Raw genomic sequence first — 23322 nt, 5'->3', positions numbered from 1 at the left:
CCATCAGCTCCATCACTTCTTTGGTTTTCCTCAGTGAGAATCGCCTAAGCCCTTTGGCTTGATCAAGAGGCTGAGGCTTTGGTGAGACAACCCTTCCCTTTTATCTCATGCCTCAGCCCTTCCTAACCCAAAGCAGTTTCCCAGAAGGGCCTGGGTAGACCAGGATGTAATATATACACCCTCAGTTCCAGTTCTTAGTGCTGTCGGAGATTGAGAGACAAACTCATCTTCATTCAATCTCTTTAAAACATTTTATTGGGTTCTTACAATGTGCTAGATGCTGGGAGTAAAAAGGTGACCTCGGTGGACAACAGTCCTGAACTTGTGAAGCTGAAACTCTTTGGGGGAAATCAGATACTAAAGAGGACATCATATAAGTAATTCCAATAACACAAATAATTAAATACAATGGTGAAAAGTGCTAAGAATGAGAAGTACGCAGTATTATAAGAATGTTTAGCTTGCAAGCGGGAATGGAGCCAAAAGGATGGAGCTTGGGAGAGGCTGGCTGAGTACAGCCCAGCCCTCTCCTACTTCCTTTCCAAGCTCCTGCAAATGATGGATGAGAGAGAGTCCAGCAGTTTATTTCCCCTGGAAGCCACATTGCTGATGTGGTGCAGGGTACCACGACTCCTGCTATTTAATAAAGAACCCTGCATGTGTCCTGGAAGATGAATGAGCAAATATTCCTGATTGAAGAACTGCATGGTCTTCCTGATATGAGTGGATAGGAGAGGATGGGGCTGAGGCTGGGAGACTGAGATGGGGAGCCAGGTCTGAAAGTTGGGAAGAGTACAAAGGGTCAGCTGCACTGTTTTCCTTCTCTAGAGGCAAGGAACTACTCTGCACTGTGGGTGGCTGCTGCCCTCTGACGGGCACAGGACCACAGTTTCTTTTTGTTCTGTAGGGAAGGTTTGGGTCCAAAGCATCTCTAACTTAACACTGTAGGGGGTGTCCCAAAGGGAAGCTGGAGGGGGTGTCCCAAAGGGAAGCTGGAGCAGCCTTCTCAGGATTCTTTCCCCAGTGCACACTGCAGCCAGGATTGGGAAGGTGTCCCCATGGCTATGGCCCTGACACTGGTAATTTAGACTTTGGGTATGAAATTTTGATTTCTAAGGTGGTGAGGGGGCAGGAGAGGAGGAGAAAATAAAGGAGAAATGTGGAATTGCAAACCAACTTTATTCAAAGGGTCAATTTTCCTTTGTCTATTTCTCTCTTTATCCTGAATGGAATTAACCCATACCCTTATAAATCTGTTTCATATTTCAATACTTCCTCCACTGAGTTATGTGTTTAAAAATAACTGTGGCATTTTCTTTCAAGCATAAAATACTTGGAGTTATGGTTTCATAAATCTAATATTAAACGTTTTCCCTTTCCCCCCATTGCTATTAACCAGTTATCCACCAATCCAAAATGTGTGGAAAGTAGATGGGGTTTGAGGAGAAAGGGAAACCCTTTTCACTGTACCTTTTGTACTTTTTGAATGTTCTACCTGCCCTGTGTTCGGCTATACCGTTTAAAAGTAATTACTAAAAAATCTCACTGGGTACTTTTGTTCTGTACAAATGTTCTACAGGGTACTGCAGTCTTGCACACAGGTCAGTTCCTGAGCCCAATGGGATGGCAAACACTGTCTGTGTTCCAGGATCCAGAAGCACCCAGATCTCCTGGCCAATGAGATTACACATCCTTGGGTCCATCTAATAAGCTGACCTGAGGAAAGCTGTCTCTGGGAGGACCTGGGTTCTAGGTCCGTGTAAGCTGGATGTATTGCTTGTTCTGGGTGTGTTCTCTTGTGATCTTGCATGGTGCAGGTTTTAATTTACTTATAAGTTTTTTTTTTTTTTGTACTGATGTTTGTCTATCTCCACAAGACTATTTTCCATGAAGGCAGGAGCTCTGTCTTTTTTTTAAAGCTCATCAATTTTATCTTTAGTGCCTGGCACATAGTAGGAGCTCAGTAAATATTTTTTGAAAGAATGATTATGTATGACCTGTGCCTATTTGAACCTTAATAGCTATAATTTGTCAGCGAAGTGTTGAAGACACAGATACAGTTATCTGTTAAAATGTGACAGATGTCTCATCTTCTCTGAGAACTGGAGATTTGTTCGAATAATATATGTGATTACTTGTGTTGAGTTGCATTATGGCTGTGTTTTATGCACCTAGTCTGGGTGCTCCTGGATCCTGGAACACAGACACTTTAGAAAATATTTATTAAATATCCACTATATGTCAGATCCTGGGTTAGACCCAGAGCGAAAACAGCTTCTCCGGCCTGCCTTGCTGAGTTTGGTATCGATCCCCAGCAGGTTAGATTGTAATAAGCCTAGAAACTAAGCGAAGCCAAATTTCCCTACAGAGACGGGGGCGATACTTGGGTTAGCGGGGTGGAGCCCCGCTCAAGAAGCTCCGCCCTCAGGCGGCGCGATTTTTTTTCTTCCCTTCCGGAATGGTTTTTCCCTTTCTACTACGTTTTCCTCCGGACTCTTTTGAGTACGCGCACTTCCGGAGTCTCCCGGCAACTTTAGTAAGCGTGGTCCGCTGACTAAAGCCAGTTACCTGACTCGCGTGCGCGACGGTGCGTGCCTGCTAGTCGGCCTCATGGCCGGACTGACCCTGTTTGTGGGTCGCCTCCCGCCCTCGGCTCGCAGCGAGCAGCTGGAGGAGCTATTCAGTCAGGTGGGGCCGGTCAAGCAGTGCTTCGTGGTGACTGAAAAAGGTAGGGGGCGGGGCGATCGAGAACAGAGAGTTGGGGTTCCTGGGAGCCGGATGGGGGCAGAGGACATTCTCCCAGCCTTAAGTGAGCCCTGAAATGAAAGGCCTTGGAAGTTGAATTTCTTTTCCAAACGGACTCTACTCTAGAGAAATCCATAGGAACTGTTTCTGAAAGTCAAGTTAGCCACTTAAGTCTATGTAGGCTTCCTGTTTATTATGTGCGCTCACATATAAGATCTCATTTATTATTGAATAACTTAATAAATGGGATGGACAAAAATAAATAAATAAATGGGATGGACAGCGTGATGGAGAGGGAGGCCTGGCGTGCTGCAGTTCATGGGGTTGCAAAGAGTCAGACACGACTGGGCGACTGGATTGAACTCAACTTAATAAAACACCACTAAGACTTACTGAGAAGAAGCTGATTGTCAGGTGCGGTGCTTGAGTTTCATCTGTTACCTCTTTTAATTTCCCCATCAGTCTTCTTGGGTGGAGAGTAAACTCCATTTTACAGATGAGAAATCTAGGGCTTAGGGAAATTTAGTAACTTCAGCTTAAGTTCGTACTGCTAGTAAGCAGTGGATTCAGAATTTGATCACCAGACCCCGAGCTCTTAACCAATATGTTATTCATTCACCCATTTATGTATTCCGTAAATATTAATTGAATGTTTACTAGGTTCCAGGCAACTGTTGTAGGTCCTCGGGATACAGCAGTGCACAGACCAAAAGTCTTGCTCTGTGTTCAGGATGTGGAAGACAGCCAGTGAGCAAAATATATAGTGATGATGGTGATAAATACTGAGGAGAAAAATAAGTCAGGGAAGAAAGATAGGGAGTCTCTGTAGGTGTGTGTGGTGGTGGTGGGGAAGCTGTAGAGGAGTGAAGAATAGACAGGGGAAACCTTACTGATGTGAGAGCATGAACTTGTGTTTCTCAGTGCAAGGAACAGCTTAGGCAGAGGGAGCTCAAGGATACTGAAGAGGAGTGCGTATAGTATATTGGAGGAATATAGACGAGACCAGGGTTACTGGAGTGCTCTGAGTGAAGGAAGAATTAGCGGGTGCCACCTGGTCCTTCCAGATCATGTAGGACCTTACAGGCCATCAAAAGGACTTTGACTTTTACTCTGAGATAGGAAACCACTGATTTTGAGCAGGGAGCAGTGAATATGATCTGCCTTGCGTTTTGAAAGATTCTCTGAGGCTGCCATGCTGAGAATAGGCTGTTAAGAATAGGACAGGAGTCAGGAGACCAGTTATTAGGCTTTTGTGGTAATCCAGGTGGAAGGTCATGGGGTTGGACCAGGTGCTCTAGCAGCGAAGAGAGTAAAACGTGATTGGAATATGGATCAGATTTGGGGTCTGAGAAGAAAAGTGTCAAGTCTGACTCTAAGGGTTTTGACTTGAGCCACGGGAAGTATTTACTGACTTGTGGGGTACTGCCATATGCCTCTCATTCTATTTGATATTCATGGCATCACTATGAAGGAGGGTTAGCATGTATTAGAATGAGTAAGAATTGTAAGGGTTTTAATTGTAGAAGCATTTCTTCTTACCTAGACTATACTACATGGCACCTGATGTTGCCCAGAACACAAATTTAGCTTCCTTTCAAGTCATCAGTCTGTCGCTATAGGTGGCTACCTTCTTGCCTTTCAGGCTAGCAACTGGTTTGAAGTAATATCTTGGGTACCTCTCTTTTCCCCCATGGTACCAGAGTGTGTGAGTAGGCAGGCTAACAGTGTGCTAATAATCACTCCATCATTATCTTCTGTTTTGCTAGTAACAGAAATTAGATTTAACATCATTGACATGGCTCTGATTGCTATACACACAGCTGGGGCCTTTATCATTTTAAGTATAGATATGGGCAAATGAGAGTGCTGGTCAGCAGTGTTTCTTAAATGGCAGATCATTGTCTGTTTGTGGGTCTTGAGTGGTTCGTGACTGGAGTTTTTTTGTTTTTTTTTTTAATGAAGTAGTATATCTATATATGTATGGTAAAGGAGAAGTTTTCATATGACTTTTTTTTTTTCCAATATATAAACAACTGGGTCCACTATAAATTACATTTGTTACTGTGGGTTGTCAAACCAGTCTGAGAAACACTGCTCTACGATGGTCGGTTGCATTCCAGGGAAGAGCAGGCCTTTGAATGGGAATTCTCCTTTGGGTCCTCAGAATATAGGCTACGTGTAACCTTACCTGTAGCTTATGTACATAGTCAGCATCTTTAACAAAAGCTCCTATTCCCTTTAAACAGCAACAACAAAAAAAACTGTGCTTTCCTGTCTAGACAGTTGAATGTATTGAGTACTCTACTTCCAAGGATGGGAGGGAGGGGGTGGCGGATGAGGTCTTACCAGTAGTGGTGACTTGAACTTGCCACGTACCCTCTTTAAGATGGGAATAATTTCACAGGATTGTTATAATTGTTTATAAAGGACAGTGTTTTTGTGAGTGCATGCTTTTAATTTGTCAGCAAACTCCTTCACGTTTTAGCTGCTTTTTATTTTTGGTTGTACTGATCAGGGAGGGCCCTGATTTTTCTTGTTCTTGTTTTCTGAAAGGTAAGTGGGCAGGCTTTTTTGAGGAGGAGTTTCAAGGATAAAGATATATAGTATGCTCTCCTAGTGCCAGGTGGCAACTTTAACCAATTTATGTGGCTCAGCGTCCTGTGTTAGAAGGCTTGCACCCTAAAGCAGGTTAGGGTATAGTTGTAAAGGAGAGCATGTGGAGTTTTGTTTCTTTTTTGAGTAGTAGGCAGACTGCTTGGTCTGTCTTTTTCTTCTTTGATGCAGTAAATTACTTAAAATTTTACTACACAAAAATATTAAACTAAAATTAAAAAAGCATACCAGAAGGGGCAAAGGTGGGTTACAGTTGACATTTGCAACTGTTCATCTTCAACGATTCCTTTGGAAAAATGCGATGACAATATTGGCTTTTCCCTTCTTGGTATGTTCTGACAAAATGGGATAAGAGATTTACAGCTGCTTTGGAAAGGTTTAATTTGATATTGATTTCTAAGGCTTGGTAATAACGGTAATAGTATCTGCAGGCTCCTGAAGCAGTGTTTATTGTTTGAGCTTTTTTTCTCAGGGCCCCCCGCATTCATTGCTGATCTGTCCTCTCTTCTGAGGAGGGGTAACTGAATTATTTCATTGTAGTTTTTGAAACTACCATACTTATCTTTCCTACCTTCTCTGATGATGTTTTGTTCTGTGTGATGTTGAGTTCTTCTTTGGAGGTGTAATGCATATTATAAAGTCCTCCATATTGTTGAGATTACCAGGAAAGATGGAAGAAAGGGAGCTAACAGCCAAGACACCACATTAGAAGAGGAAGCCTAACAATTTCTGAGGAAAAAGGAGATGGGGGGGCCTCTCATGTTAATCTTGTCTCTTTCCCTCTTGAGAACTTTGGCCGACTGATAACTGGCTGGCCTGGTTGTATATCTGCCAGTTTAGGGCTGTGAGAGTTTATTGGTTTAGAGATCTTGGCTTACTGTTAATCCTTCCCCCCCATACTGTTCCAGGGAGTAAGGCATGTCGCGGCTTCGGCTATGTCACCTTTTCTATGCTGGAGGATGTTCAGAGGGCCCTCAAGGAGATTACTACCTTTGAAGGCTGCAAGATCAACGTGACCATTGCCAAGAAAAAACTGAGAAATAAGTCCAAGGAAAAGGGGAAAACTGGTGAGTTTCTAGTAACTGAAAGGAATTTTCCCCCAGGATTGAGGGGACTGTGGATTGGCTGGGGATAACATCTAGACTTAAAAGCTTCCTGAATTTTCTTTTGATGTCCACAATCATCCAGTGTGTTTTGTTACTCATTTTAGCCTTTTGTTTACTTACGAGTTTGGAAAACCTGGTGTTGCTGGGCATTGCCATACTTAACCCTGTGATAAATGCTTTCTGTTGCTAGTACTTCTTTCCTGTGATATTCTGGGCTGAGAGGATCACATACTTACTTCGTTGCCTGTTATTTTTCAGAAAATTCAGAGTCCCCAAAGAAGGAGCTGAAGCCTAAAAAAGCCAAAGTGGCAGATAAGAAAGCCAGATTAATTATTCGAAACCTGAGCTTTAAGGTAAGAGAGAGGAAACTAACAGTGAGTGTTCTGAAAGCTCTTGGAGCCAAGGCTTGCTTGTTGGTTGAACTCCCCACCAGGGTGGTATAATTGGGCTTCATTCCTTCTGGGAATGAACTTTAGCAGTGTTGAATTCAGAAAATGGGCCTGTATAAACAAGAATTTATTGAGGACAGAAAGCATGAAGATGTCTTCCTTTTGTGGAAACTACTGCTGAGATTGGGAGAGGAGGACAAACTCTCATGTCTGTCCTTTTTACCTTTTAGGTACAAAGCAAGATGTCCTCTGTTTGGGAATGTTTGATGTCCTAGTCTCAAGATTTTAAAAGGAGTAAAAATACTCAAGCTCTTCCCAGTGAACTAATTTAATAGTTGATGTTTTATATTTATTTGCCATGATAACATCTCTTTCTTTCTCGCTTTCCGCTTCAGTGCTCAGAAGATGACTTGAAGACAGTATTTTCTCAGTTTGGAACTATCCTGGAAGTAAACATCCCCAGGAAACCAGGTACCTGCCAACCTTTATTTTGTGTGGATTAGATTATTTTACATAATGGTGTTTTTCCATGTCACCTTTCAACTAAGCACTATTTGAAATAGAAATATAAGGTTCGGGTCATACTCTCCAAGCCCCAGATGATATGATATATATAAAGTATAGTGCCTGACACAGAACAATGTTTATTCCCCAGATGGTGTTTTTAGTTAGATCAGAACTCCTTTTAGAAGATGAGTTTAATGCATTGCTCTCCCGAGCCTGTGTCAGGCTAATGGTAGCAGGATAAAGCCTCTTGCTTTGGGCAGGGGGCTGACTGGCTGGCAGGGTTTGAGCCTTCTCGCCAGTCCAGGTTGCTGTATAGTCCTTCTTAGTGTCTGTTGGTTCCTCCAGCTACCTCTAATTTCTTTGTTATGTTTGCACACAGATGGGAAGATGCGTGGTTTTGCTTTTGTTCAGTTTAAAAACCTCCTAGAAGCAGGAAAGGCTCTCAAAGGCATGAACATGAAAGAGATAAAAGGTAAGTTTTCTGTGCCCATACCATTGACTCAGATATTTCTGGTGTTCATGCAGGTTAACACAGTAACCCACTTTGTACATTTCCGAGAGGTGTTTGCCTTGTTGAGAGTCTCACTGCTAATATAGAAGCTGCTTTAGTGGGAAAAAAAAAAAGTAGCTGCTTTAGTGAACTGTTCCTAGGACTTGATCTTAGGGTTAAACTCAACAGGACCCTTGCCAGCCTTCTCTTTTTCTTTTTTCAGTGATGAGTGTCCTTTAAATCTCTTAATGAAAAACTGTCACTGAAATAATCATTGATAAACAGGCAGATTGCTGTCTAGGGGATGTAGGATTAGCACATTCTTCCCTCTTGATTATGATCCCTATTCAGCATATGTGGGCTCCTAAACTGACCTTGAGGTTACTTTGGGTATTGATTTACCAGGTACTATGCCTTAAGAAGGGATTGGCTTGGAGACTTCCTAACTTCTGAGTAACGTGCAGTTTATTCCAGAACGTCTTGTTTTCCCTCTTGCTAATATAACTGGAAACTTGATCTAACTGGAAGCACTGTTCTAACGCTTTATTTTTTTTTAGTCTATCTTATCCCAAGTGTAGTGACTGTAGAAACACAAAACTTCTGTTAAAAAAGGTTAAGGGTTAAAAGAATAGACACCTACCAGGAGTTTTGTTTTAGGACCAACAGCCTCTGAGTCTGCAGTTTACCTGCCTCCTTTGGTTCCATTACTGTCTTTGATGACTAGGAAGTTGTTTATAGGAAATAGGAATGTTAAAGAGAAGAACGTCTTTCTGATGCTACTTTTGTGTCTTACAGGGCGGACAGTGGCTGTGGATTGGGCCGTGGCAAAGGATAAATATAAAAACACACAGTCTACTTCTGTCCCAGGTAAGATGCAGTGGTGTTGAGTATGAGGGGTTGTGTGTCCTAACTGTGTGTCAGCCTGCATTGTACCATCTGGTGATCTGGTCCCCAAACAGGACCTTTTGAGTCTAAGCTCACTCCTTGATGTGGATGTGAGTAGTGGGGCCCAAGCTCATTGTCCCTGCTACTTGCTGTCCTTTCTCAGCTTTCATAATACGGAGTGATGGAACATTATAAATAGGGAAGCTTAAGACTTGAGTTTTATTTAGAAAACAGTTGGCTTTTAAGCCACCAGAGCTCAGAGGACAGAACTCTCAGAGGTTAAAGCTCAAGGCTGGGCTCGAGAGTGTTCCCCATGTGGGCCTGGCACACAGCGGTGGACTGTTTGCAGAGGCTCAGTTGCTGAGCCAGATTAACCTTAAGGCTTCTGATGAATGGACCAGCCTCCAAGGAAACCTCAGGGATGAGGGGTTTTTGTTGCTTTTTTTTCTCATACTTTCTCTTGTTGGGTAGAATAAGAAAAATATATGAGCGTCTGTAAGACCATAGGAACCAGTAACTTGGGGTGTTAGGTACTCTTGTTTAAATGACCTTGTTTTGGATACTCGATGAATTCCTAACTTTCTTTATCGACTGTGAAGGTGAGGAGAAGAGGCCTGAACCTGAACATCAGAAATTGGGTCAAGAGAATGGCAGGGAAGAAGAGGATATGGAGGAGGAGGAGAATGAGAGTGATTATGATGATGACGAGGAGGATGAGGAGGAGGAGGATAAAGAATCAAAGCTGCCCAAGCCTGTACAGATTCACAAGAGGTAAGTGGCTCAGTGTGTTCTGAGACAACAGAGGAAGATTTAGGACTGTCCCTAAGAGGAAGATGGTATCTTTCCCTGGCCCCAACATTGGAGAATTGGCATGAGTGGTGAAGTTGGATAGGGCCCCCTCTCAGCCCAGAACCTCAGTTCTGATCTGTGCCATTGCAGAGCAGTCAAGAGGCCAGCACCTGTAGAAAGCAGTGACGAGGAGCATTCTGATGACGACAGCGACCTGGAGGAAAGAGATAGCATTGATGGTGGAGAGGACCTGGCTCAGAGTGATACCAGCAGTGAAGAGCAAGAGGAGGAAGGTTTGCCTGGACTTTTTGTAAACACCTTTAAATTTAAAATAGTTTACTGAGAAATGGGCATCAGTTCGACTCAGGCCTCTTTTAAAATAGGACCTTAAGATGTCCTGTCAAACTTGTGTTTAAATGCTGAAAGTGAAACCTTTATATTCCTTTCTTCTAAAGATATTTTTGTTTTTAAAATGAGTTTGGAGTGGTTTTGAGGATTAAGATTCTTAGGGAATTTAAAACTCTAGCTTACTGCTGAGGTCTTGCCTCTCTTTCTCTCTGAATTATCCATGTTGACTGAATAACTGGATAAACAGGATATTATATCCTGCCACCAAAGTAGGTCCTCTCTCATTAATTTAATTATTTTGTTTTTGTACTAAAATTACATTCTGTTAAATGTGACAAACTAATTTCTCCATCCCTGCTGTATTTTTCCATTCTTGCTGTTGTCTGTAAAAAACAAACTACATGAAGTAGACTTGAAAACCCAAAGAGGGTGTTTTTTCTCCTCAGTGATTAAGAGGTATTATTTGAAGTGACTACAGTGTTGGCAGTGGAGAAGGAAATGGCAACCCATTCCAGTATTCTTGCCTGGGAAATCCCATAGACAGAGGAGCCTGGCAGGCTGCTGCTCTTGAGGTCGCAAAAGAGTCAGACACAACACAGTTACTAAAACAACAACGTTAGCAAACCCCAGAAACTCAGCTTGGTATATGCTACTCAACATCAGAGGTACTTGAATCACTGACACCTTCCAAGATGGAGACTAACAACAGCAATAAAATAATCCATTATTATAGCAACAGACTATTGAATTCAGAATTTTTTATCTGGAAAAGCTCAGTTCCTTTTAGCAGTCATCTCTGCCTTTTATTGCATGGGCTTAGGAGTCAAATCACGTGGGTTCAAGTCCTGACTTTTTATTTCCAGCTGTATGGGTCTGGTCAAGTCCTTGCCTCTAGTGTCCTCATTACCTCATCTGTGATTGGATATTAGAGGTCCTCATCACCTGACATTTAGAAGAGTACCTTCCCTACAGTAGACACTCACTGGTATTAGTTGCCTTTGTTGCTGCTGTCTTCTTTTTATGGCCTCCTCCTCCAACAGTTTTCTAAAAAATGTGTGAATCTCATCAAGTTAGATGTGAGATGGCTGCTGATAGAATCTTCTGGCTTTAGCTGTAACTAGGATGGATGTAGAGGCAGTTTTTGAATACTGCTAACTAGAATGTAATCTTGGCATTCCACTACTCCGTTCAGTTCAGCAAAACAAGTCTCCTCTCCTCTTCATTCACTTAAAAGAAACACTTATTGAACACCTACTAATGTTAAACTTTAAACTGAAAAAAAAAAAAAAAAAATCCTTGTTCTCCTGGAACTTTTGATCTGGCTCCATGACTTTCAGTCACAAATTGGCAAGAAAACAAGCAAAGACCAACAAACACTTCTGCATTTGCAGAGGTTTTGTTTTTTTTTTTTAATGTAGATAAAAAAATTTGGAACTGATGAATGAATGTTATTCTGTGCATACCCTTCCACATTGTGTGTAAATAAATGCCCATTGCTCTTTAAACTGTTGCAATAGATGCTGCGTGTGACAGTGATTTTTGAACCTGTCAGGATAGAAAAATGTACCTTTTCTTTATTAACTGTTGTTCAGTCGCTCAGTTGTGTTTGCCTCTTTGCAACCCCATGGACTGCAGCACGCCAGGCTTCTCTGTCCTTCACCATCTCCCAGCGTTTGCTCAGATTCATGTCTATTGGTGATGCCATCCAACCGTCTCATCCTCTGTCGTCCCCTTCTCCTCCCGCCTTCAATCTTTCGCAGCATCAGCCTCTTTTCCAGGGTCAGTTCTTTGCATCAGGTGGCCAAAGTGTTGGAGCTTCAGCATCAGTCCTTCCAATGAATATTCGGGACTGATCTCCTTTAGGATTGACTGGTTTGATCTCCTTGCAGTCCAAGAAACTCTCAAGAGTGTTCTCCAACACCACAGTTCAAAAGCATCAATTCTTCAGTGCTCAGCTTTCTTTACGGTCCAACTGATTTCTCTGTAGCTCAGATGGTAAAGAATCTGCCTGCAATGCAGGAGACTCAGGTTCGATCCCTGGGTCGGGAAGACCCTCTGGAGAAGGGAATGGCAGCCCACTCCAGTATTCTTGCCTGGAGAATTCCACGGACAGAGGAGCCTGGCGAGCTACAGTCTGTGGGGTCACAAAGAGTCAGACACAACTGAGTGACTAACATTACTACTCCTCACATCCATACGTCTGACTACTGGAAAAACCATAGCTTTGACTATACAGACCTTTGTCAGGAAAGTGATGTCTCTGCTTTTTAATACGCTGTCCAGATTTGTCATAGCTTTTTTCCCAGGGAGCAAGCATCTTGATGGCTGCATTCACCATCTGCAGTGATTTTGGAACCCAAGAAAATAAAATATGTCACTGATTCGACTTTTTCCCCATCTATTTGGCATGAAGTGATGGGACCAGACGCCATGATCTTAGTTTGTTTTTTTTTTTTTATGATCTTAGTTTTTTGACTGTTGAGTTTTAGGCCTGCTTTTTCACTCCCCTTTTCACCCTCTTCAAGGGCTCTTTAGTTGCTCTTCTGTTTCTGCCGTTAGAGTGGTATCATGTGCATATCTGAGGTTGTTGACATTTTTTCTGATATACACACCTTGATTTAATCAGACAGCAGATAGATATTCAGAATGCCTGCAGCGCTGGATACTGGGTGAACAGGAGTGAATTAAGAAAATAAAACCCCATGTTGCCTAGAGATCACAGGTGTAGCTTGTTTAGCAAAGAGTTCCAAATCCTGTCTTTGCTCCTTTCTTGAGGTATGACTTTGGAACAAGTTATTTAACCTCTTTATACCTCAGTTTCTTCATCTATAAAATGGCTCTAATAACCACATAGGGTTGTGAAGATTAAATTATTTGTACTACTAATGACTACCAGTATTATCACTGTTACTGTTCTGTGCCAGTAATAGAGTATAAACAATAATTTTGAATTGAAATGGGGATAAAGGACCTCCTGGGGCATTTTGTAAAACTGTAACCAAATCATATTACTACTTTCATCAAGAATGTTGGGTTTAAACTCCACTTATTTATTGAGTGAGGCAGGTCATTACAGAATCAAGAGTGGTCAATAAGTGGTCCTTTAGTTTCTTTGGAGGTTTTTATTCACTTATCAGATCTGCCTTCTCCCTTTTTTTTAAGTCTGGCATGTTGATTCGACCATATGAGAAATCTGAGGAAATAAACTTTTTCTGTGAGGAGAGAATGGTAGACACCTTAGAAGCAAAGAAGCTTTTACACTGAGAGACCTCAGTTCTACAACTAGATTCAGCTGTCTCTTCTTTCACTTGAAAAAAATGACTGATAGACAATAATGAGAGAAAATTAATTTAAAATATATGTATAGTGCAAAAGGGTATAATACAGAAAGTAAAAGTTCCTCACCAATCCTCCCAGTAGTCCCCCAAAGTAACCTCTGTTATTTCTTTTGTATCCTTCCAGAAATTTTCTTCATATATATAAGCATATATGTCAATTCTTAAAATCAATGAATCTCCCTTAAACCCAAATCTACAGCCACTTAAGGCCCTTCCCCAGAAACAACCTGACGGGCTATAATCCATGGAGTCACAAGAGTTGGACACAACTTTAGCGACTAAATCACCAGACAGCCAGTGTTTCTTGTGTATCTGAGGATAGTTAATATAATACTTCTGTAAGCTAAAACATGAATGTATATGCACTGGCATAAAGTGTAATGTATATTTGTCTATGTGAATGTATTTTTTTTTCTCTTCGGATGTCCTACATTTTGCATTTCTAGAAGGTTTACCGTCAGACAGTGTATGGGAAACTCTCTTTCCCCCCCACACCCTTTCCACAATGGATTTCGTCTATCTTTTCTGATTTTTGCCAATCTTCAGTGAAAAATAGTATCTCACTTCTGATGATATGTCTTTCTTCAATTAGGAGTGAGTTTGAGCATTTTCATATATTTAGTTGTGTATCCTTTGTTCATTTTTAATTGGATTTCTTCTTAATTTATGTAAGATCTTTATATATTTAGCAACTTAGCTCTTTGTTGTAAGGCTTGCACTAGTCTTAAGTTCAGTTTGTTGCTTCTTTTTACTTTGGATATAGAAGTCTCAAAGAAGAAGAAGAAGAAGAGGAAATTACCTTCTGATGTGAATGAAGGGAAGACTGTCTTTATCAGGTATGACTTTCTATCTGGAGAACTGCTGTTCCTGTTGCCTTCTGAGTTTTTCTTCTCTTCTTCCTCCCTCCCTTCCTTCCTCCCTTCCTTTCTTCTTCTTCTTTTTTCACTAATTCTGTTAGCTAGGCCAAAAAGTTAGATGCATGTAAGACCATCAGCACACCTGCCTAGGAGTGTAGCACACAATGAGAAAAGTGTAGGAGAATCAGCTATACACAGGAGGTAAACAGCAGGGGTCTGTATCTTGTCCTTGTTTAGATTTCATTCTTTGTAATTGGGGTGGCGGCATTGGAACAAATGAATTCAACTGTTATTAATAGAAGCATCTTGCTTCTGGCCTTTGTTTTAGGGTGAGTGCAGGGGAGGGATGGTACCTCTTGTCCCAAGTTAATTCTCTTCTCATGCCTGACTGATCTAAAGTCACGTCCATAAAGTGAAGCATCCTGTCTGTTTCCTGGAAAACCGAGAGGGGGGATACTGTATCATGTTGCCTTTGCTGCTTCCATTGTACTGACTGCTGTAGGTTGGCATTTTCAGGAAGTCAGGATGTCCTTGGCACACCTCAACGGCCTTTTCGTCCTTTCTTAAGTACCATTTTGCTAGGGCTATTTGGGTCTTACTTTAGAGATTTCTGTTTTATTCTCTTGTACAGTCTTTTAAAGATGGTTTTCATTATGCAAGTAATTTACGTTTATTGTGGGAAATTTAGGAAATGAATAGGCAAAAAGACATACACACAAAATTAACTTTCATCACTACTCAAGGAATACCCACGCATGTGTTCATATCATAAATACTTAACAAGGATGATTTCAGCTTATACATGCTGTGCTGTAGCCCATTTTCTTCCTTTATAGCACGTCTCTCCATTTTTTTTTTTTTACTGTGTTATTTGGAATTTCCATATAAATAATTTCATGTTTGTAGAGGATTCTGTGTAATAGGAATGAGGAATGTCACACTTAGAAGCCTATGACCTCAGTACCAAAGATTCCCTTCTTTACACATCTTTTTAATTTAAAGAGAACTTAGGTAAGTAAAGGGATGGAAGAGAGAAGGCTATGAACACGATGAGGCAAATTAGAAGCAATAATGTAGCTAGGATGTGTCTTATTGCAGAAAATCTTTTTTATCTTGGTTGCTTAATAAGATAAAACTGTTTATGGAGCTGTTAATTGAGCAAAAGAGAAGTAAAATTATAGATATTTATTTGGGATTCTTTTTCTTGCCCCTGGAAGGCTGTGCATAGCTTGGTTAGGAATCTTTACACTGTGTTGAAATTTAGTAGAACAAAATCTCCTTCCAACATTTTTTAATCCCATCAAGGGAAATAGTAGTTTTCTTTCTCTCTCTTTTTTTTTTTTGTACATAGCTAATAAACTTTACCATGTTTGGTTTTGAGTTACTATTTTGAAGGATTTTCTGACTTTTGTGAAATTTTAACTGAAACCTAGATTTCATAGGAGTACAGAGGAGACATTGAGAGACGTTTGACTTCTCATTTGCTGTCAGTCTTTTGGTTGTAAGGGAAACTAATTTTGGCCAATTTAAGTGAAAAACCTGGTTTGTTGGATGAACATTAGGGTAGCTCACAGAATCAGAGTTGTCAAAGAGCAAACCTCAAGAAGGGACCTTTGTTGTGGAAGACTGTGTGATCCTTTCTCTGAAGACACTCATTCTTGTTTTATCCCTTGTAAGGTATAACATGTATTCTGTAAAGTATGTGTACAACCCAGTGACATTTTTCATATATATAGCCACAGATATACATATACCTTTATATGTGGAGATACATATATATGTTACAGAACATTTTCAGCTCCCCACACTGCTGTTTTGAGGTGAATCTGTATCTACAACTTCTGGTCTTTGTATATGTGTGTTCAAGTTTTATATTCCTGGGAGAGAGAATCTGATTAACAGAGGAGGGTCAGTCGGTAATGGCCGATGGGCACAGTCATACATCGGTGGCCTGGCTAGTGGGGGGTCATCCCTTGGTGCTATCCTTCGGGAGGGTAGTTCCAAGGAACCACTTCAGATGATGTCTGGCTCACTCACCTTGTACTGGAACACAGGGTCTCACTTTTGTAATTACCTCTCTTGTGACCTGATTGTCCTCCATAGAAACCTGTCCTTCGATTCAGAGGAAGAAGACCTTGGGGAGCTCCTGCAGCAATTTGGAGATCTTAAATATGTCCGTATCGTCTTGCATCCAGACACAGAACATTCTAAAGGTATCTGCTGTCATCTGGTCAGGCCCAAAAGGATTGAGACCACTGTCATGGGCACTGACTAGGTTACATGAGAGCATAAAGTGTGCCACTCTGAGGGGTCCACCATCTTCCAGGTTTCTGTGATCCGTAGAAGCTCCAAGGACATTCTGAGGTTGTCTTCCAGTGATGTCAAACTCAGCATCTGTCATGGTGCTGCCAGCCATAATTTTGTCTAAGCTTTTTAAGCTCTTGCTTATTTACTTTAGGGTAATGAATTCCATTTGTTGTTCTTTGAATTTCAAATGTGATAGCATCTCATGGGTATTAATCATTCCACAGTGCTTGAAATTACTGAGATATTTTTCAGTTGCTTTTGTTAGTGAGGGAAGCTGATGGAAACTTTGTTGCAATGCCAGCAGTCAAAAGGAAAAGCAGAAGTGCTGCCTTAGTGGTGGTGCTGGTTTTTTTTTCCCCTAAGCTATTTCTTTTGAGCTTAAAGGTTGACCACTCCTCATTCTGATATACTGTTGTTAGATAAGCATCTTTTCAGCCCATTCATAATCTTTGATTTTATCAAGTGCAGTTGTTCTGTTAAAGCAGTGACTTTTTAATTCATTCTGGTCCTTGATCCCTTTGAGATCTAGCAAGAACTCTGAACCCTATCCTCATAAAAATGCCATTTCTGAGTGTTTTGGAGCTCTCTGGAGTCTATCTATGGATTAATTACCTCCATTCTAAATCTTCTTATTTTCCAGTTTGATGAAACCTGATCATTTTTAGTTTTTATATAGCTATAGAAGATGTAAAATGAGGTATTATAATGGAAAAAAGACTAAACTGCTTTCTGGAGGTTAGGGGTCTAATCCCAGCTAAATCACCAGCTGGGTGATTTTTTGGCACCCGTTTAACTACTGTGGGCTTTCGTTCCTTATCTGTAAAATGAGTGGGTTCAACTACAGTAATCACTTAAGGTGCCTTTAGCTCTGATACTCAATCATACTTCTTGGACCTTCTCCATTTTTATTTTTCTGAAAATGGGCAACTAGAATTGCATAGAATGTTGCAAGTACTGTCCGATACTGCTTGACTCTGATCATCTCTTTTATCTGTTTCTGAGTGCCCTGATGTATTGGGTTGACATTTTTAGAATGGAGTCTGTGGTTGAATTGCTCAGTCTCTTTCTTGGTCTGTTAATGTTAGCTGAGAGTTAATGGTTTTAATAAGCATAGTTTGCTTTTTTTCCCCCCATGATACATTGTCTTTCCCTAGCTCATATTAGATTTTCCTGGTACTTTTTCTGCCTACTCACACAGCCTTGGCCACCTCCTACCCCTCATTCCTGTCAGCTGCTATTTTACTGCCTGGAAGGGCTAAGTATTATCTGAAGACTTTTAGGGAAGTGTTAAAACTGACCCAGTAGTTACCCTGGAAATTCTCATGATAACATTCTTACCCATTCAGAGAGAAGAACCCACCTTATTTTCTTCATATTAAACTTCTTTCTGTATTACTTGTTGCTTCCTATTGAGTATCTACTAATGGTGGACGTTATGGTAGGTGCTTTGGATGTAGAAACAGCCAACAAACATGGGCTTTCTTCCTGAGACGTTCAAGTCTTTTGGGGAAGATGCTCCCTGACATTCATAATAGAAATGGGAGTGGAAGATGGCTGGGGTAGAGTGCGGGGGCAGGGGAGGGATGTGGGGGTGCTTAGCTCTGCCTGCAGGAGGCAGGAAAGACCTCACTAGATGTGGCCTTTGGGTTGGCCTGCCACGGGTGTCTTTGCAGTTAGTTGGCTGCCATTCATTCTTAGAGGTGCTAAAGGTCCGTGTCCCAGTAGCTCTAGGAAATAGGGCACTGCCTTCCTCTGTGAGGGAAGAATTAAGGTTTATAGGAATGCTAACAAAGTATTATGGAACTTTTTTTTTTTTTAGTTTACTGTAAAGTGAACTTTTTTTTTCCTTATAAAAGCTGCTTTTTATCAAAAGCAAAAGATTTGGATAGTTGATAGGCCCTGCCTCTAACCAGTGAAAGGTATGACTATGGAAATTCTATAGCAGGAGTCAAAAGTTGAGCTCATGACTTTGCAGTTCACCAGTATATTCATGGGATAGAGGCCAGGGACTTTTAATCCAGGAATTGGACCTGCCCTCATCTGATGCCTCCTAAGTGATTCTGATGACAGATCTGTAGTTTGAGGCTTAAGTGGTTGCTGCTGCTGCTGCTTTTTTTTTTTTTTTTGTCCTCTAACAAGCACGTAGAAAGTGATACTGAAACATTAGGCTGGAATTTCTCTAGTATTTCTTGTGGCTATTTCTCATTGCGTGAGATGGTGCGACTAAAGTTTCTAAGAAGCATTAGAAAAGATGAAGGAAGTAATGATAAAATTTCATCATGAGCAGGTGTGCTGTCTTGCCTGTCTTGAACCCCTGGTGCTGGACACAGTGCTTTTTAGTAAGTTTCATTGTACTTAACAAAAGGATGCTACCACCCCTTCCACTTCATGTCCGGCTGCCGCCATGCATAGTATTGTCTTTGGCTTCCAGGTGGGCCATGGGAGTTTGGGATCTCACTTAGTTTTATCTCTCTGTGCAGGCTGTGCGTTTGCCCAGTTCATGACTCAAGAAGCAGCCCAGAAATGTCTTGAAGCTGCTTTTCCAGAGGCCGAGGTAAGGAAGACATTTCCTTTACTCTGTAACTTAGGTGATAGTAGCTCCCAGGGGCAACAGCTGATATTTCCACAAAACTTTATTATTATTATTGTCAATGATATAAAAATAATAAAGCTATGACTTATTGAACATATAACGTGTGTTAGGACTTCGCTGGTGTCTCAGATGGTAAAGAATCTGCCTACAATGTGGGAAACCTGGGTTCGATCCGTGGGTGGGGAAAAGCCCCTGGATGAGGGCATGGCAACCCAGTGCAGTACTCTTGCCTGGAGAACCCCATGGACAGAGGAGCCTGGTGGGCTACTGTCCATGGGGTCTCAGAGAGTCGGACACGACTGAGCGACTGAGAACAGCACAGTGTGTGTGAGGCACTGAACGTTACATGCATGACCTTGTTTAATCCTCACATCAGCCCTATAGTTGTTTGTAAGGTAAGTAATGATATCATTATCCTTTATAGGTGAGGAAGCAGGTATAATAATCTATATTATGGATCAGTTTCTGTATGTCAGTCTGTATCCTAGGCTGATGGCGTGAAGGACTGGGACAAGAAGGGATTAAGGCCATCTGTGAAGTGGAGTAAATGTTTGAGAGAGAAAGTGTGTAGGTGATAGAGAATTTTTCTGTGTATTCTATAACCAAGTATAAATTGTTTTGAGCTAAGTTATCGTGTATTGCCATTGTCTCTTAAATTCTCATGAGTAGAGTTATAACTACCATTTCATTAGCTTTCTTTAGCATACTAAAAATTTGCCTATTTACAGATCGTTTTTCTTAATTTGGTCCTACTTTGGGACTAATCAACTCCTTGAAAACAAATGAACATGTGGCCTTTGAACAGCTGTGCTAAATACTGTTCGGCTCAGTGATCCACTTGTATGCAGCTGGCCTGAGACATCCTAGTGGCGGGGGTCCACACCATAGTGGGGGTTTGCTGTTTTCCCTTTCCTTGGTGCTCCTTCTCAGGTGCTTAGTTTCTACTCATCATGAATTTTAAGAGAGAGGTCGCAATCTGTTTCAGGGTGGTGGACTTAAACTGGATGGCCGGCAGCTTAAGGTTGACTTGGCAGTGACCCGTGATGAGGCTGCAAAACTCCGGACAAAGAAGGTGAAGAAGCCGACTGGGACCCGTAACCTCTATCTGGCCCGAGAAGGCTGTGAGTAGTGGCAGGGAGAGGGGAACCAGGATTTGGAGTAGCTGGCCACTTGCCATGAGAGCGACCGGACAGTAGTATGTTTGGAGCATGTTTCAAATTAAAAATCCTGCATCCTCTTTAACTGTGGTATATTATTATTTTTCCACTTTAGCAGATGTAGCTTTCTGTTAGAAAGCCTTCACTCAGTTCACGGAGTAGCCAGTCCCCATTCTCCTTTCTGACTGACTGACTGCCTTTAGACCTTTTCATCAGAAGATTATCAGGGCAAAGAGGGAGGAAAAACCCAAATTACCTTTGTCCCTTGTCATAATTTCTGATGGCTTTTCTGAAGGAGTTAAAAATTATGACTAAAATAACTCTTTTGGACTACTCATGGATTTTAAATATGCACTGAGTACCTTTCCCTTAGTGTCAGAAAGATAATCAGAAATTAGCTTTAATTAAGACAAAAGAGAGAATTCCTTCCTTTGGGTCACACAGTATTGCCACCTGCTGCACCTTACCGCCCAAACTAGCAAATGGGAGGCCTTTAACCTTTGAGACTGGGCCCTGTGTTACAGTGTGGCTGTTCTCTTGGTTGGCCTATCTCGCCGCTTAGCAATGGCTCCCAAATACATGAGCAGGGAGATTTCCAAGGACAGGTCATAGGTAGAGCATATTGGCATTCCAGATGCCTAAAATGTACTTATTTCCAGAACTTCCTTTAGGCCTTCCCATCTGACTTTGGGCACAGCATGAAATTTTTTGAAGGGAAGGAAGAAGAGGAACAAAATCACAAAATGTTCAGAGTTTTAGTCCTTGAGAGCAGCTCATAGACAAGAACTTAGCCCTGTAGCCTATTTCTGGACCTACCCAGATACCACTGTGTCCTGGCCAGCATAGTCCTCTGGGCCCTCTTCAGAGAGCTTGCATCATTCACATCACATTCCTCTTATTGCTCAGTGAAAATTCCCTTGCTGATGTCTTGGCCTTTTTCCCTCTTTCTGCAGTGATTCGTGCTGGGACGAAGGCTGCAGAGGGTGTGAGTGCTGCTGATATGGCCAAGAGAGAACGAGTGAGTAGATTAGGCACCAGCTTCAGGTTCTGCAGGACTTAATATAAATCGATAAATAATAATACTAAAGGTGCTCATCGAAGAGCCAAGCAAGTATCCGTCACAGGCGCTACTTACACTGTTGTTAGAAAACAGGTGTACGGGTGGAACAGCCACTAACCCGACGTTACACATAATATCTTGTCAACACACGTACTGGGTCTTATTCTTTGTTTTCGTAATGCCCAACAGTATGTGTTTGCCAGATAGTATGCTTCTAGATCATGAAGTAGACACTTAGAGGCTCAGGCTATATATAGTTAGGTGGCAGTATAAATGCAGAATAACATGAGAAAGGAAGGTCATTGTGGGCTAGAGTAAACAGGGAGGGAAGTGTGGATGTGAGTCTTGGAAGGGAGAGATAAGATGTATTTTGGTGGAGGGAGGGTGGTACCTCCAGATTGTGAAATCATTTTAGGAAAACCCCATATTATGGGATTTCTAGTGATAACTGATACTGTTGAGTTCCTTTGCTGCTTGGCCATCTTTGTTCCAATAATTTTTACTTTTGCCCTTGTTGCTTACTTTCACAAAACTAAGCCAGCCTAGAAGGGTAAAGATGCATGATCACTAATAGCATTAGCTCTGGAACCTGGAAGTGCAAAAGCTGATGGACAGAGATGAGAATATAGTGACAGCCGGAGGCAGCGTGTCTTTTCTGTGTGCAGGTCCTAGACTAGTGTCCTCGACAGTTTTTGGTAGTGAACATCTGGAGATCATGGTATGTGGGGGGCATTGGATGCCCTTTTCTGATCACAATGCGATAGTGACACATTTAATTCTCCTTAAGGTGATTTTCCTAGCAAAAGGCTCACTAGATTATATGCATTATAGTTAAACAGCAGACACAGCTTTTCCTGGGAGTAAAATTGCACTGTTGAATTTAACATGATAACCCTTCAAATAGCCCTTTTAATATTCGTTTCCAGGGTATTTATTTTGTGAGTTGCTGTAATGGTACCTTTACCAAATAAGAAGTGGCAAAAATGAAACTTGATAAAAGTTTAACTTTTTTCTATCAACTATATGTCAATAAAAATCAAGATATATAAAAACCTTAAAAAAAACAAAACAAAAAAAACCTTTTTTCTACTGAGCTGCTTTTAAGAAACAAGTCAGGAGAAGAAGGTCACCCTTTCACTTTAGAGATAGGTTGTCCTGGGGCCAGTGCTTTTTGCAACATGGGTGAGGCTCTGGAAACTATTTCTATTGACGTTTCTTTGCCTCAAGGTGGCAGAGTTGAGACAAGACAGTATTCTGTCACATATTCTTTAAGTAAATCCATTTCCTTTTGGAAGGACTAAATAATGTTTGAATTGATGGATAGGTAAGGACTTGGCATAGATGTTAACTACAGTATTATTTATTATTTGCTCTGGGCCAGATTTGAGCTTGGGATTTTATGCATATTGCCTTATTTCAGCCTCACATCAGTACTGAAAAATCGGTATTATATTTTGATCTGCAGTTCTACCCTGTAGGTGAAATTATTGAGGCTTAAAAAGTGTTACGTAACTTCTCGAATTCAGCCCGACTCCAGAGCCCATGATCTTATCACCCACCCACCCTCTTGCCTCCTCGAACCTTTCTTTCCCTGTGTGCTGGGCATCATCAAAAGGCTGCAGCGTGGGTGATTTCCCATATTTTTTCTAGATGTGTGGTTACTGGATTGGGGTCATGGTTCTTTTCCTGTTGGAGAATTATGTGTCTGTATCTTTAAAGGGTGGATTGTACTGTTAACAATTCGTTGTTCTTTCAGTTCGAGCTGCTGAAGCATCAGAAACTCAAGGACCAAAATATCTTTGTCTCCCGGACCAGGCTGTGCTTGCACAATCTCCCAAAGGCCGTGGATGACAAGCAGCTCAGAAAGCTGCTGCTGAATGCCACCAGAGGGGAGAAGGCGGTGCGCATCAAGGAGGTGAGAGTTGGCCCTTCCCACTCAGGACTTCGGCGCTCATCCTGGGTCAGAGCGCATGTTTAGTTCAGGCTGTGGTCCTAGTGGGTTTCCCTGGTGGCTCAGCAGTAAAGAATCCACCTGCGTTGCAGGAGACATGGGAGACGCAGGTTCAATCCCTGGATCAGGAAGATCCCCTGGAGGAGGACATGGCAATCCACTCTTATTCTTGCCTGGGATATCCCAT

At 41.6% G+C, this 23322-nt stretch overlaps 1 protein-coding gene across 2 annotated transcripts in view; it reads left to right on the top strand.

Moving 5' to 3' along the window:
* Window positions 1-2501: 2501 nt before the first annotated feature.
* RBM28 (RNA binding motif protein 28) overlaps window positions 2502-23322 on the top strand; it is a 32006-nt gene continuing 11185 nt past the window's right edge. For both annotated transcript variants that reach the window (XM_043463648.1, XM_043463647.1), the window contains exons 1-14: window positions 2502-2728; window positions 6267-6425; window positions 6723-6817; window positions 7249-7324; window positions 7740-7832; window positions 8646-8717; window positions 9335-9506; window positions 9675-9817; window positions 13974-14046; window positions 16171-16280; window positions 18855-18928; window positions 19953-20088; window positions 21078-21142; window positions 22941-23099. In XM_043463648.1, the coding sequence (XP_043319583.1) occupies window positions 2611-2728; window positions 6267-6425; window positions 6723-6817; window positions 7249-7324; window positions 7740-7832; window positions 8646-8717; window positions 9335-9506; window positions 9675-9817; window positions 13974-14046; window positions 16171-16280; window positions 18855-18928; window positions 19953-20088; window positions 21078-21142; window positions 22941-23099 (1545 nt within the window). In that variant the 5' untranslated portion in view covers window positions 2502-2610. The remainder of the gene's footprint in view (window positions 2729-6266; window positions 6426-6722; window positions 6818-7248; window positions 7325-7739; window positions 7833-8645; window positions 8718-9334; window positions 9507-9674; window positions 9818-13973; window positions 14047-16170; window positions 16281-18854; window positions 18929-19952; window positions 20089-21077; window positions 21143-22940; window positions 23100-23322) is intronic.

This window comes from Cervus canadensis, chromosome 3 (assembly GCF_019320065.1).
Source record: "Cervus canadensis isolate Bull #8, Minnesota chromosome 3, ASM1932006v1, whole genome shotgun sequence".
Lineage (NCBI taxonomy): Eukaryota > Metazoa > Chordata > Mammalia > Artiodactyla > Cervidae > Cervus > Cervus canadensis.
Note: the sequence above shows the minus strand (reverse complement) of the source record. Positions and strands in the feature narration are given on the sequence as shown.